Genomic DNA, 12,947 nt, shown 5'->3' with positions numbered 1-12,947 from the left:
ACCACTAGGACTTAAAGTAAAGAGACAAAGACGAAACGATAAATTCACTCCAGTCACAGCCAAAGTTCATCTAAATAAAAATCATTTATTTTTCATTAATATTATTATTATTATCATCATCATTCTATCTAGAGAGAGTCCACCATGCCACTTTCAGAACTGGAGTAGTGCTAAGACGTCTGTCTGTCTGTTGGGGTACATGATGGGGAGGGAGGAGGAGGAGGAAGAGGAGGAAGAGGAGGAGAGGGGGGTCAGACAGACGGATGGATGAGCGGGGTTGGGGGGGGGGGGGACTTGTACAGGCTCACACTCCTGATCATTCTCCATGCTGATGCAAACAAAAGGGGGGATGATATAAAGGAGGGATGGAGGGATGACAGAGAGGAGGAGGAGGAGGAGGAGAGATTGAATTGTCTTTAAAAGTAGTTTTGTCCTTGTTGACCTACATGAGACTGAGCTGGGGGGACAGAGACCATTTGAGGGGACGATTGGGGGGGGGCAGCTTCAAGCTCATTGGTCAGGCTGCTGGATAGGGAACCAGGACAAGCCAATCACAGACTGATACAGAGGAGGAGGGTGTGTGTATATGTGTCTGCATGTGTGTGTGTGTAAAGAGATGTGCTTGCATTTATGTATATGTATATGTGTGTGTGTGTGTGTGTGTGTGTGTGTGTGTGTGCGCGTATCCGTATGCATATATCTGTGAGTGTGTAACTGGTCAGAGTTACTTTGATCCATTGTCACTGTACACTTGTCAAAGTTACTGTCACAACCGGGTACAAAGTTGAGGTAACAAACATCCTTCTTCTTCCACCTCTGTGAAAAGACGGAAAACACAAACGAGAGTGAGCGGCAGGAAAAAGCAGAGGAGACGCTCCGTCTAAGTCTACATGTGGAGGCTTTAAGGTAAAAGTTTTCAATCTTATTAAAAAAAAAACATCATAAAAATACACAGTGATCAGTGAGTCATTCTTTCAACGGTTACCTGTGTTTCATCGCGCTGTAGTGTTGCCACTGGAAACCATGTTGTTGTCAGAGTTTGACAGAGACTGCTCCTTTACTACTGGGTCTGCAGGAGGAGGAGCAACATATTCAGACTTCTCATGAAACTTAGTTAAAGGTCCAATATTTTACTCTTCTTCTGTGTTTTATCTGAAGTGTCAGATCCTCTCTTCTGATTGGCTGACTGTTTTCTGAGTTGTCAAATAATAATATAGCAGATTTCAGGTAAACACTCAGAGAAACCAAATCCTGCAAGGTTGGATGGTGGGTCCAGGTGGGCGGGGCTTGGGGCAGGGCTGAGAGCAGTGACTGCTTTGTTGTGACATCACAAAGTTCCAGAAGTCCTGACGGCTGGTTTTAAGGCTTAGTGTCTGAATACAGGCTGTGTGCATTTCTCTGTGGACTGAGGCTTTGATACTTTCACAGTATCAATATAGAACCTAGACCTGCTTTATAATCACAAAAACATGGACATCTGCCTTTAGACTGTGTGGGACCTTTAATGCTACTTGGATTTTAAGACTATTTTACATAAAACCCAGAAAAAACACTGAGGCTATAAACAGACAGAAGGAAAAAAGCAGAACCAGTTCAGGCAGCCAAACTGGGGTCAGCTCCTACGACCATATAACACATATCCTACACAGGCTTTAATGATGGTGGTGTTTTAAAGCCTGCTCTGTCTTCTGCTGCATGTCTGCTGCCACACCTCCAACCCCCCCTGCAGCCTCATACCTGGTATTAACATCCATTCTGAGTGTTCAGCTCTCAGTTCAGGTGTGAACACACCCAGGACGCAGCACATTTGGAGGTGGTCTGGGCCACACGTGGTCACATTCTTTCAGCAGTGTGAACACAAATGCATCCTGGGAGTCAGTGAAGGACGCCTCCTCTACTGACATCCTCTGTCACAGTTTCATTATAAACTGAAAATATTGTACTTTTTCTAAAGGCCAAAAGCTTATTTCACTGTAGAGCTGTGTGCAGGGCACTGATTCACTCGCCCTCTCTCTCTCTCTCACACTGCATACCTGTTTATTTGCATATGAAGCGGGGAAGTGAGATCCGATCACCGGTGGTCACTGGAGACACATTTGAAAGGCAGGTGTGAACAGAGGAACTTAGAGCTGATGGGACTGGACTCAGCACGGATGTGAAACCAGGTCTGAGCAGGGCCTCAGAGTTCAGCCTCCTCCTGCTGAGCTGAGCTCGGTGGAGTGAGGTCAGAGCACAGACGCCAAACATTAACGCTGTAAATACTCTACACTGACTACACTGAGTCTGACTGAGCTGTTAACAGAGGGAAACCTGAATATTAACACCACCATATTTCCTGTGTGGTTACATTTACTGACATGAGGATTTGTGTTGTTTTTTAAAAGCTGCTGAACCCTCCCCACATCTCACTGTGTCCCTGTGTGTTACCTGTGTGAGCTGTGTGTGAGCTGTGTGTGACTGCAGTGTGTGTTTGGCTTACAGAAGTAGGGGTGCTCCATGGCCTCTGTGGCTGTCAGCCTCTGTTGGTGGTCGTAGCGTAGCAGCTTGTCCAGCAGGTCCAGAGCTTCAGGACTCACCAGGTGCTGGTTCTCCGTCTGCACAAACTGCTCCCAGCGCTTCCTGCTCTGCCTGCAGGGACACACAGCGACAGTCTGACACCACCACCACGGTGATGATGCACACCGCTGCAGCTCCACTGACTGACAGCAGCACCGAGGATGTGCAGGGAAGAAAAACATGCTGAGTGACGCAGCCCTGCTGGGTTCAAAATATTTAACAAATGACTCTGCGGAGGAAACACGGACGCATCTACAGCGTGTTCTCGGTGAGAAACACTGACTCCACACGGCTCCTTTCAGAGTCTGTGACTTTATGGTTCAACCTGGTGCCAGAAACATTCACCTCCAGGTTTCCCCTCAGCAGATTACGTAAGAGGCTACAACTAGAGGCTGCAGTGGAAAAGGTGAACTCATATTTCTAACTGTGGTGCAGGTTCAGCCCTGCTCATTTCATAACTGCAGGCAGGACAACACGTTTCTTATGCAACTTAAAAAAAACATGTAAAGGCCAATTTATTCTTTCCACTTTGGTCTGTGTGACATGAATGTCCTCATCCACCCATGTCTGCGAGCGTCTGTTTGCACCGACTGCAAACTGGACTCGAATTGAAGGGATGTTGTGCGAGGAGATCCGGTGCAACCCACATTTATAGTCTTCTTTAAAATAATACACAGTAAAACAGCGTTGAACTCTTGGCCCTATTCTCTCATTTTCTTTAAGCGATCGCACATTATATTTTCTATTTTTGCCGTCCTCTTGTTCCCTTCCTCTTCTATTTCTTCCTTTTTTACATTGGTTGGCAAACGTTACCACCACCAGCTGGAATAAGGAGGGGACTGTGAAACGTGCACGCATGAAACATCGGACCAGCGCAGACTCTCAACTGCAGCATGAATAAAACTGCATCAGAGAAAAATCTGCAACTCTCCACAGACACAGAAAGTACGTCTGTGTCTTCAGGCCTTGGCTCCAGTTTCTGTCTCGTGTTTTCTTTATGTTTTACAAACCAGAACTTTAGGGATACACTCAAGATAACAAGGTGTTGCAGGGACCAGGAACATCCCTTCATGTGCTTTTTGCAGTGGATAAATAAACACGCCTCCACACCGGCGGAACAACAGTAGAAACCTGAGCAGAGCCTGTGATAACGGCTGAACGTTAAGTCACGAGTTGTTAAATTCATTTGGTGGAAAAGGTCTGTTCATGTTTGCAAATCAGAAATTGATAATTAAGGCTCCCTCTGTTCCTGCACCACATGTTTTTAAATAAAAAGCCACTGACCAGATATAAACACTGAAAATAATCAGCTTCTCTTTGTCAGTGTTGTTCTTTATTTATTGTGTGATGTCTTTTTAATTGACTCATGTGAAACACTTTGTTACTTGCATTGAAGTTGTGTTATACAAATAAAGTTTTAATATTATTATTATTATTATTATTATTATTATTATCATCATTATGAGAGTAAAAGATGAACCATAAGAGGTCGTGTTCATGAACGTGAGGTTTAGTCACTGTGGCTTTAAAGGTGATGCAGGAGAAAACCTGGGTAAAGATCCAGCTGCGGTGTGATGTGAATCCCTGAGGCAGGGTCAGCGTGGACTTACTGTCCCAGCAGGTCTTTGAAGCGCGGGTCCAGTTCAATGTGGTATTTACGCAGGTAGCCGAACAGCTCGTCTGTCCCCAGGACCTTGGCAATTCGCACCAACTGGAAAACAGGACAGAGAGTTGTGAGCTCAAACCCTGCGCGGCACTTTGAAACATGAACATATCTCTGTTGCTGGTTAACTTCTCCCCTTTTTAATGGAAGAAGATTCATTTGTTCGAGGTTTAAACTGATGCCTCACACCATCTGTCACTGTGAGAAGCTGGAACCAAAGCGCCCTCTTCCTGTTGTCACCTTTAACACCGGACAGTGACACACTACAGACAACATCCGATAAAGGTCCAGGTTACAAATCCCAGCTGTCTCCGTTACATGTTTAGGTCGTGCTTAACATCCTGTGTGTCATTTAAACATGTGTGTGTGTGTGTGTGTGTGTGTGTGTGTGTGTGTGTGTGTGTGTGTGTGTGTGTGTGTGTGTGCGGTAAAACAAACCAGACTTTCAGATTTCCTCGTGTGTTTTTCAGCATGTGTTTGTGTGCATGTTTCGTCTGTCGCAGTTACCTGGTCGTAGTTGTCTTGTCCGTGGAAGAATGGCTCTTTCTGAAAGATCATACTGGCCAGCATGCAGCCCAAGCTCCACATGTCCAGACTGTAATCATACATCTGAAACACAGAATCATCAAACAGCACTGCCGATGATGAGAGCAAAAGACATCCAAATCACCCACGTGTGATCACAGCATTTTCTCATGAAGGCAGATTTTTTTTCTGTGTCTGGTTCTGGGTGTTTGAACGTGGCCTTTAGAGGTGTGTGTGTGTGTGTTACCTGGTAGTCCACCAGGAGCTCGGGGCCCTTGAAGTATCGTGAGGCCACTCTGACGTTGTACTCCTGGGACGGGTGGTAGAACTCCGCCAAACCCCAGTCTATTAGACGTAGCTGTGGAAACACACACGGTGACTCCTCCTTCAGCTTCACTTCACACTTCTGTCACCACACATCACCACACATCACCTGTGTGTACCTGCAGCGTTCTGCTGACCACGTCCGCCTGCTGCCCCCTGCTGGACACGGCTGGAAGCTTATTCCCTGATTTCATTTTGTGTTGAGTAACAGGTAGAGCGGCGTTTAAACAACAACATCCCTGACTTTAACTGAGTCTTTTCCTCGGGTCTTTCATTCACACTGAAATGAGACGTTTCCTCTCCGGCGTCATCTAAAGTGACGTCGGTGTCTGATGATGTCAGCACATCTGGATCAGCACAGGAGTTTTCTAATGATTTGGAATTTGTATTTTTCATGTAGACATATCGTCCTGAAATCATTCGTCGCTGCACGTTTCCTCTTAAAATGAACTGTTTGACAAACATCTTTAAACGTGTTCTTTACTGAGGGATTCACTGATCTGGGGACAGACTGAACTGTGGTGTTTATCCAGACTGAAATTACATCTCCTTTTATTTGAAGAATCTCACTCCTGACGTACTCACACACATTACAGGGACTCCATGCGTGTAAAAGCCTTCGCTAATGCATTACCAGCTAACAATTATCTAGCTCCGTTCCAAAAGGGGGCGAATAAGGAATATGAAAAAAGGGGGAGTGATGAAAGGAAGGAGAGAAAATAAACAGTGAGAGAGAAACGGGCGAGCTGAAATAGCAGCGTGAGAGATAATATTCAGAGTGTGTGTGGGTGTGTGGAGAGGAAAATAGACTATATAGGGCACCACCTACCTTTCTCAACTGGTGGTCGATCATCACATTGTGGGGTTTGACGTCACGGTGCATGATTCCCATACTGTGACAGTAGTCCAGAGCCTGACACACACACACACACACACACACAATGTCAGAGAAGACAGATACATGTATGTGCACACAGTCTTGTGATTTCCTGGGAAATTCGTCAAGAAAATAAACTGCTGCTCATTACACAATAATCCACTCACACCTTCTAATATTTTTTAAATTTAAATAAGTTGTGTGTTAATTCTACGTGATGTAAACATGTCTCACCTTCAGTAGTTCATACATATAGAAACGGATATCATAGTCTGTCAACTTCTGGTACAACTCCTGCAGGGAAACACAAACATGTGTGAGGGTTTGAACTCTACATGTGAAAATCAGTTTCTGATGAACTGAACCGTTATTGAACCGTTATTGATCCATTACTGATAAAAAAAACAACATCAGTGGAACATGACAAAGGTGCAGCAGGCTGCAGGGGAAGCAGAGAGAGAGCCACAGAATCACACAGAGGAGAGGTGATGATGATTGTACCTTGAAGTCTGTGTTATTGATGCATTCAAAGACGAGCGCCGGAGTTCTGGACTGTGCAGCCACCACAGAGAGAGAGAGGGAGAGAGAGAGGGAGAGAGGGTGAGAGAGAGAGAGGGAGAGAGAGAGGGAGAGAGAGAGGGAGAGAGAGAGGGAGAGAGAGAGAGAGAGAGAGAGAGAGAGAGGGAGAGAGGGTGAGAGAGAGAGAGAGGCGCAGAGTGTCAGGAAGTCAAGACAGAAAAAAAATCATCAACAGTGAAAAGATGTGGTTCATCATTGATTCAATCAGCTGATTAATCACAGATTTGATAATCCCACTGTGTGATCTTCGCTGTTACTGGAACCAAACTCAAAATATAGTAAAACCATCTGCTTCATCTCAACCCCGCCGTCCAAACACTGGGAATATAACTACAACTTTCAGAATAGTTTACAGGAAACTTGATCCCAAACAAAAAGCTCCTGCAGGTTCCCAGACCTCCTGGCTCAGTCCGCCTAAAAATATTCTTCCTTCCTGGTTTGTCCAGTTTCCAACACAGACTTACAACTTCAGATACAGATTATAAACATATGTGGCTCATATTCCCACAATTCTTCAGATAACTGATCATATTCTTCAGACTTTACTTCTTAGATTATGCCTCCATAAATTCAGATAAAATTCAGAAATTCCAGGAGTAGCGAGAACCCCAACCCCAAAGTAATCAGCAACATGCCAACAGCTCTCGCCCTCCCTGACAGAAGAAAAATCATCACAAAACCAACAATCAATGCCTCCTGAAAGTGATTGTATCATAGGCAACACGTGATCAATCATTACAAAGCCCTGATTTTTTTTAAACCCATTACACTGTTGGCACTAGATGCTTACTTTCACTTCAATATCCCTGAGGCGGCCACTGGATCTCATGCTGCAAGAAGAGTCGTTTATTTTTGGGTTTGATAAAAGTAAATGAGGAAAAAAAAACTTAGTAAACTCTAAAATGTTTTTCTGGAACAAAATTAAGTTTTCTTCTGTGTTTTAACCTCAGGTATAAACAACACTGCAACGGAGAAATATATTTCTGATGCAAGAACAGACACAGTGAAAATTAGGGAAACACTAAAAAAAAAAATCATTGGATTGGTTTTTGAGTCTATATTGACTTTATTGAAGCACAGGTTCAATCATTTTCATGCCAATTCCTCCTGTTCGTACTGGGTGTTCTCAAAGTGCTTGAGTCGTCGCTGTGTGAAGACACAGTCCAGCGTCTTTGGCTGATGCTACGTGAAGGACAGAGAGTGTAACAGATTCTGACTCAGTTTGTTTATCTCAGATTCGTATTAGCTCCAGACTTTTAATACATTATTACACAGAATGAGAGCGATGGATTCTGTCCTGCTTTAATGTTCATGGGACCTGACTCAAGGTGTAATTTAACTCTAATCAGGGCAGGTATCAATGCATTTGTAAAATTCACCCACTGTCCCGTGTCCTCTGCCTCTACATGAGCAGAAACCTGCAGCTTCTCCTTGCGTCTCCTTGGTTTTGAGCAGCAGCAGCAGCAAACCAAGAAACGTGGCAACGTGCCGACGGACTGCTACTTTAAAAATGAACTGTGCTAATGTTTTATAGCGAGGGAAACGCATTCAACACATTTAGCACTGGTTATAAGAGATAATACATGTAAACAGAAATGCACTAAAGTGTCATAACAGCGACTCCGGCTACTGTTTGTTTGACTACTCAGCTGGCAGTGTGAGCTAATGTGGCTCTGTCTACATTCACTCTTGGTATGTTTCAATCCCAAACTTCATTTTTTTCCATTATTTCAAAAAGGACAGAGGAGCCATGAGAGAACCTACCACTGGGTCTTTGACTGTGTCCACCAGTCGGATGATGTTGGTCCCCCCTCGCAGGTTCTCCAGGATCTTGATCTCACGCTTGATCTTCTTCTTCTTGACCGGCTGATTCGCCAGGTGAACCGAGCGGGCGACACAAACAGAGACAGAGATTTAAGAGACGGGTCTGTGGGTCTAAGGCGTGAAGAAGGAAAAGTCACATCAGGATGTAAAAGTTTGCCAGGCTGTTTCCTGCAGCTGGGACGTTGACGTGGACATTTAAATGAGCACCGGATAATCCTCATGCGTCACCTGCAACACCATGAGACCAGCTCCAAACAATACGCGTCCTATTTTTCATTAAGTGGTTTTAATCTCCACTGTCACAGCTGAGCAGATGCTGGCGCGGCAGGAAGTCATGAGGAGGCCTGTAATTGGTTCAGGGGCATTTTAACCACAGCTTCAGACTGTGGCACAACAACAACAACAGACTAATTGTGTTTAATTCATTGATTTCTCTGCATAATTCAACAATTACTAAAAATCTTTATAATCATGTGCAACACTTGAGTTTTCTTCACTGTCTGTTCGTTATGGGGAACAACAAATGATTTAATCATCTATAAACGGATCAATAAATAAATAAATAAATGCTGAATATCTGAAATAAATGAATAAATATGAAGATAGGATGAACCTGAATATCCTGCAGGTAGTAACATCAGGAGCTGGTCTACCAGTCAAAGTGATCAGTACCAAAATAAGAGAGCCGATTAATCCTGCCTTAGAGTCTGACTAGCCCCGCCCACCTCATTAGCATAAAGACAGTAACAAATGAATTGAACAATTTTAAATATTTAAAATAAAAAAAGATTTAAAAATAAAATGTTGAAATACAGAAATGAATAAATATAGATTTATTTATTTATTTAATAATTTGAATATTAATTTCAGCTTAAATGTATTTATTTATTATGTATTCATTAAAATATACATTTATTTAAGAATATATATATATATATATATATATATATATATATATATGTAAAAAATAGTATGAATGAATCTAAACCATCAACAGAAAACGAATCAGCATTGATTCTAATAATCATTTAACATTTGATGGTTCCAGGTTTTCTAATGTGACAATTTGCTTCTTTTCCTCGTCTATAAAAAAAAGATTTGAGACAGTTGGTCGGACAAATCAAGAGATCTGATGACATCACTTTGAGCTTTAGGAAAATGTGCTGGAAATGTTTCACTGTTTTCTGAGGCTTCATAGACCAAACGGTTCATTAGTTACTTGAAAATATTATTGGCAGATTCATTGATATTAAAAAAAATGTAAGAACACTGAAAATGCCCACAACGATTTCCTGACATCTTCAAATTGCATCAACAGATCAACAGACCAAAGATATTAAATTCACTGTCAAATAAGACAGAGGATAGTCGGACATCATCACAACTGAGAGGCCAGAACTCAGGATAGTTTAATATTTTTACTTACAAAATGAATGAAACGATTATTCAGTTGTCAGTCGAACAAATCGATTAATTCTTTCAAATCTAACTCAGTTAAATATAAGACAAAGTAAAAGTAGGAAGCTGAACAGACGCAGCTCTACTGAGAAGCTGAAAGTTTGGAGACAAACTCCTTCATCCAGACTCAATGTAATTTTTCACACATTTAAAAAAAATTCAGGACTCTCATTCTCTATAATAGCAGTATATAATATATAATTATATATAGCTGTTATATATAATAACTGTGCTCCTTTCCTCTCCCCCTCCAACTCCAAACCACACATTCAGCCGAGGCATTCGGGGGAGATGGAGCTGCTCACCTTCAAGATCTTGACGACCACCTTCTCGTTGTTGGTGATGTTGATGGCCTCGAACACCTCGCTGTACTTCCCTCGGCCCAGCTTACGGACCAGCTGGTAGTCCTCCTGGTTGCTATAGGGACAGACAGAGAAACACAGCAGAGCGTGAGCGGCTGCGTGAGGAGGAGAGAGGAATATTTTCAGCATCAGTGTGCGATGGAGTCGGTGTATAGGCTGTTGCTAAGTGTCCCTGTTACTGAGAGGAAGCCGTGCCCTGGGGAATTCAGTGGTTCCTTGCTTTGGTTTCAAGGTAGGAGGTTGTTCAAGAGGACAGAGTGAATGTGAGGACAGAGATGGAGGTAAAGACTCAGGCTGCACGATTATAGGCTCATCACATCCTCACAGCTGTACATATATATATATATATATATATATATATAACACCAGACTCTCTCCTCCTCTTCCTCATAAACACAGAGACCAGTGATCAGCTGTGATCAGCTGTGATCAGCTGTGATCAGCTGTGATCAGCTGTGATCAGCTGTGATCAGGAATCACAAGCTTGTGATTAGAGCAAACTGCAGTAAACACAAACATCCTCACTTCCAGTTGGGAACATGGGCCTCGTAGTCCCAGTACTCCCGGCTCTTCAGCGTGTTGACGTCTGCGTACACACGGGACTTGCTGCCGGCCACTGGACCCGGCATGGCGAGGCCCGTGGGTCGGGGAGACCTGCTGCGGAGGGGCCGGAGGGGGGCCGGAGGGGTAGATCCGTGACTGGATTTGCTGACTGTGTGGGTGTGAAGAGGACCAGGCCAGTCGGCTAGCTCCCCTCTGCAGCCAAAAAAAAGGGAGGCAGGTGTGGAGAGAACCGGGTATCTCCACCGGGGGCTCGCCGCAGCCAGGGCGCGCCGAGCAGCGCTCCTCGGCCGGATTGTCAGAAGCAGCAGCGCCGGTGTCGGTGGAGCCCGGGGGGGGGGGCTGATCGGTGTGGAGGTGATAGTGCAGCTGAGGTTACACACAGGGACGGGGAGGCATCGGGGTGTTGAGGTAGAGAGGAAACGGACCCCTGAAAAGGCCACGGAGGAGGAGGTGGAAAGGGGGTTGGAGCTCCGAGGCTACTCCCTTTTGCGGGCCCTAAAATCGGGGGCAGAAAGAGGGTGGGCTTCCTGCGTTAGGCGGTGGACGGTCGGGGGAAGGGGTGGGGGGGGGTGCCGTCGGTGGTCCAGTGTTAGCTATCAATCCACTGTCGATGTGACGGATCGGCAGCGGGGGTCGACCCGGAGGGAGGGGGTGGATCGATGCCGTTAGCTAACGTTAGCCGGCGATGCTACTTCAGCGCGGAGATGTCGCACCGACGGGGAGCGCTCGGCGCCGTGCACCACCATCGGCGGAGCCCGCGTCATGTGCGACCGGCTGTGCGGGGGAAAGCAGCGCCTCTGCGGGGGGGTGGGGGCTGGAGGGGGGGGGAGGCGGTACCAGACGCCGACGAAGGGGCCCGGAATTCGGCGGTTTCTTCTGCAGCCGCGGACCTCCCCGGTCGAGAGCGCAGGGACGGGGAGCGGATTGCGAGTGAAGAGCAGCGAGAGCCGCCGGATGTGAAAGCAGCTCGGCGCCGGGGTGAAGCCGAGGACCGGGGGCGGCCGGGACACAGCGCCCCCCGGTGATGAGGATGTGACAGGGACACAAGCTTTTTTTTTTTTTTTTTTTTTTTTTTTTTTTTTAATTCTAGGGATGATTGTTCCTCCCTCAGTCACACAAATGATGAAATTAATAAAATACAAAAACTTAAAAACTCCTTAGAAGAAGAATGCTAATATAAATATATACTGATGCATAAGGGCTGAAAAAGAAAAACAGATGAAAAAGGGAAATGGATATAACACCTGGTACTGGACACTGGTGGACGAATATCTAATCCATCTTTCCATCTTTTCAAAACTAATTCTTTCCATCTTAAAAATGTTATAAATGATGTCAAACCACTCGTCCACTGTAGGTTTTTCTAGTTTTAGCCACTTCCTTGTTACTTAGAATCTGAAATAAGTATTTGTCACTAGAGGAGACAGTTTCTGATGGTAAAACATAATGATGCAAACTCAGAAGTAATATCTGTCTGAAACACTTTTTGCTAAATGTTGTAGACCTCCTGCCAGAAAGGCAACAATATTGAACAAGACCAAGACATGTGAAAATGATTTGCCTCGAGGCCTCCACACTGATGAACTGGAATAGTGTCTTTTTTGAGCTGGAGAGATAAACAATAAGGGACACAAGCTTTTATACAACAAAATAATCCCAACTCAAGGGTCTCTTACTACCTGTAGCTTTCAACCATGGTCTTCAGCAGGCTGAAATTGCTCTTATAATTTCATCAATGACACTTTTAATACTTAGGACAATGTTGGATTGAAAGTCAAGTATTACATTCAAAATAGAAAAAAAACAATGAAATCACAAATAATAAAATTTACATGATTTGAATAAGTTTCTGAGACTATTCAGAAAGAGAACAAAGTCAGTGACTAAACAAAAATGCCTTTGGGTTATGGACCAAACATTATAAAGACACTTTATCCTTAAAGACATTGTTTCACAGTTTTAATGTATTTTATCAACATTTTAGAAGTGGATCAAACATTAATTAAACATTCGCATCTAGAAAAGTCGACAACAGACCAATAGATTTATCTTCTGTTCCTCAACTGCTGCATTGAAGCTGCTGAGACTGACAGATTGTGATTCTATGAGAGAACATCTGGAGAAGAACCAGAGCAGGAGCCATCATTGAGGACACTGATTTAGAAGCCTATTAATACTATATGTAATATTTAATTTTGGTGAAAATCAGCTGCTG

General features: G+C 44.2%; 1 protein-coding gene across 4 annotated transcripts; it reads right to left on the bottom strand.

Moving 5' to 3' along the window:
* Positions 1-596: 596 nt before the first annotated feature.
* csnk2a2b (casein kinase 2, alpha prime polypeptide b) lies at positions 597-11,681 on the bottom strand. Of its 4 annotated transcripts, XR_011684702.1 has the most exons (13): positions 10,694-11,681; positions 10,112-10,223; positions 8,289-8,390; positions 6,447-6,497; positions 6,180-6,239; positions 5,898-5,981; positions 4,992-5,102; positions 4,727-4,828; positions 4,167-4,267; positions 2,480-2,628; positions 2,034-2,084; positions 986-1,069; positions 597-816 (listed from the first exon to the last, which is right to left on the bottom strand). XR_011684702.1 is itself a non-coding variant. In XM_071459221.1 (12 exons), the coding sequence occupies exons 1-11, from the start codon at positions 10,795-10,797 to the stop codon at positions 993-995; spliced, it is 1,053 nt and encodes a 350-aa protein (XP_071315322.1). In that variant the 5' UTR covers positions 10,798-11,678; the 3' UTR covers positions 597-816; positions 986-992. The 4 variants fall into 4 exon arrangements, 3 of the variants coding, with proteins under 3 accessions (XP_071315322.1, XP_071315335.1, XP_071315343.1); XM_071459221.1 differs by lacking the exon at positions 2,034-2,084 and having other exon boundaries at positions 10,694-11,678; XM_071459234.1 differs by lacking the exons at positions 2,034-2,084; positions 6,447-6,497 and having other exon boundaries at positions 10,694-11,679.
* Between the last annotated feature and the right edge of the window lie 1,266 nt (positions 11,682-12,947).

This window comes from Trachinotus anak, unplaced genomic scaffold (assembly GCF_046630095.1).
Source record: "Trachinotus anak isolate AG129_WGS33_773 ecotype Australia unplaced genomic scaffold, CSIRO_AGI_Tana_v1 ptg000002l, whole genome shotgun sequence".
In the NCBI taxonomy this organism is placed as follows: Eukaryota; Metazoa; Chordata; class Actinopteri; order Carangiformes; family Carangidae; genus Trachinotus; species Trachinotus anak.
The sequence above is the reverse complement of the archived record's forward strand: the minus strand, read 5'-3'. Positions and strand labels throughout refer to the sequence as shown.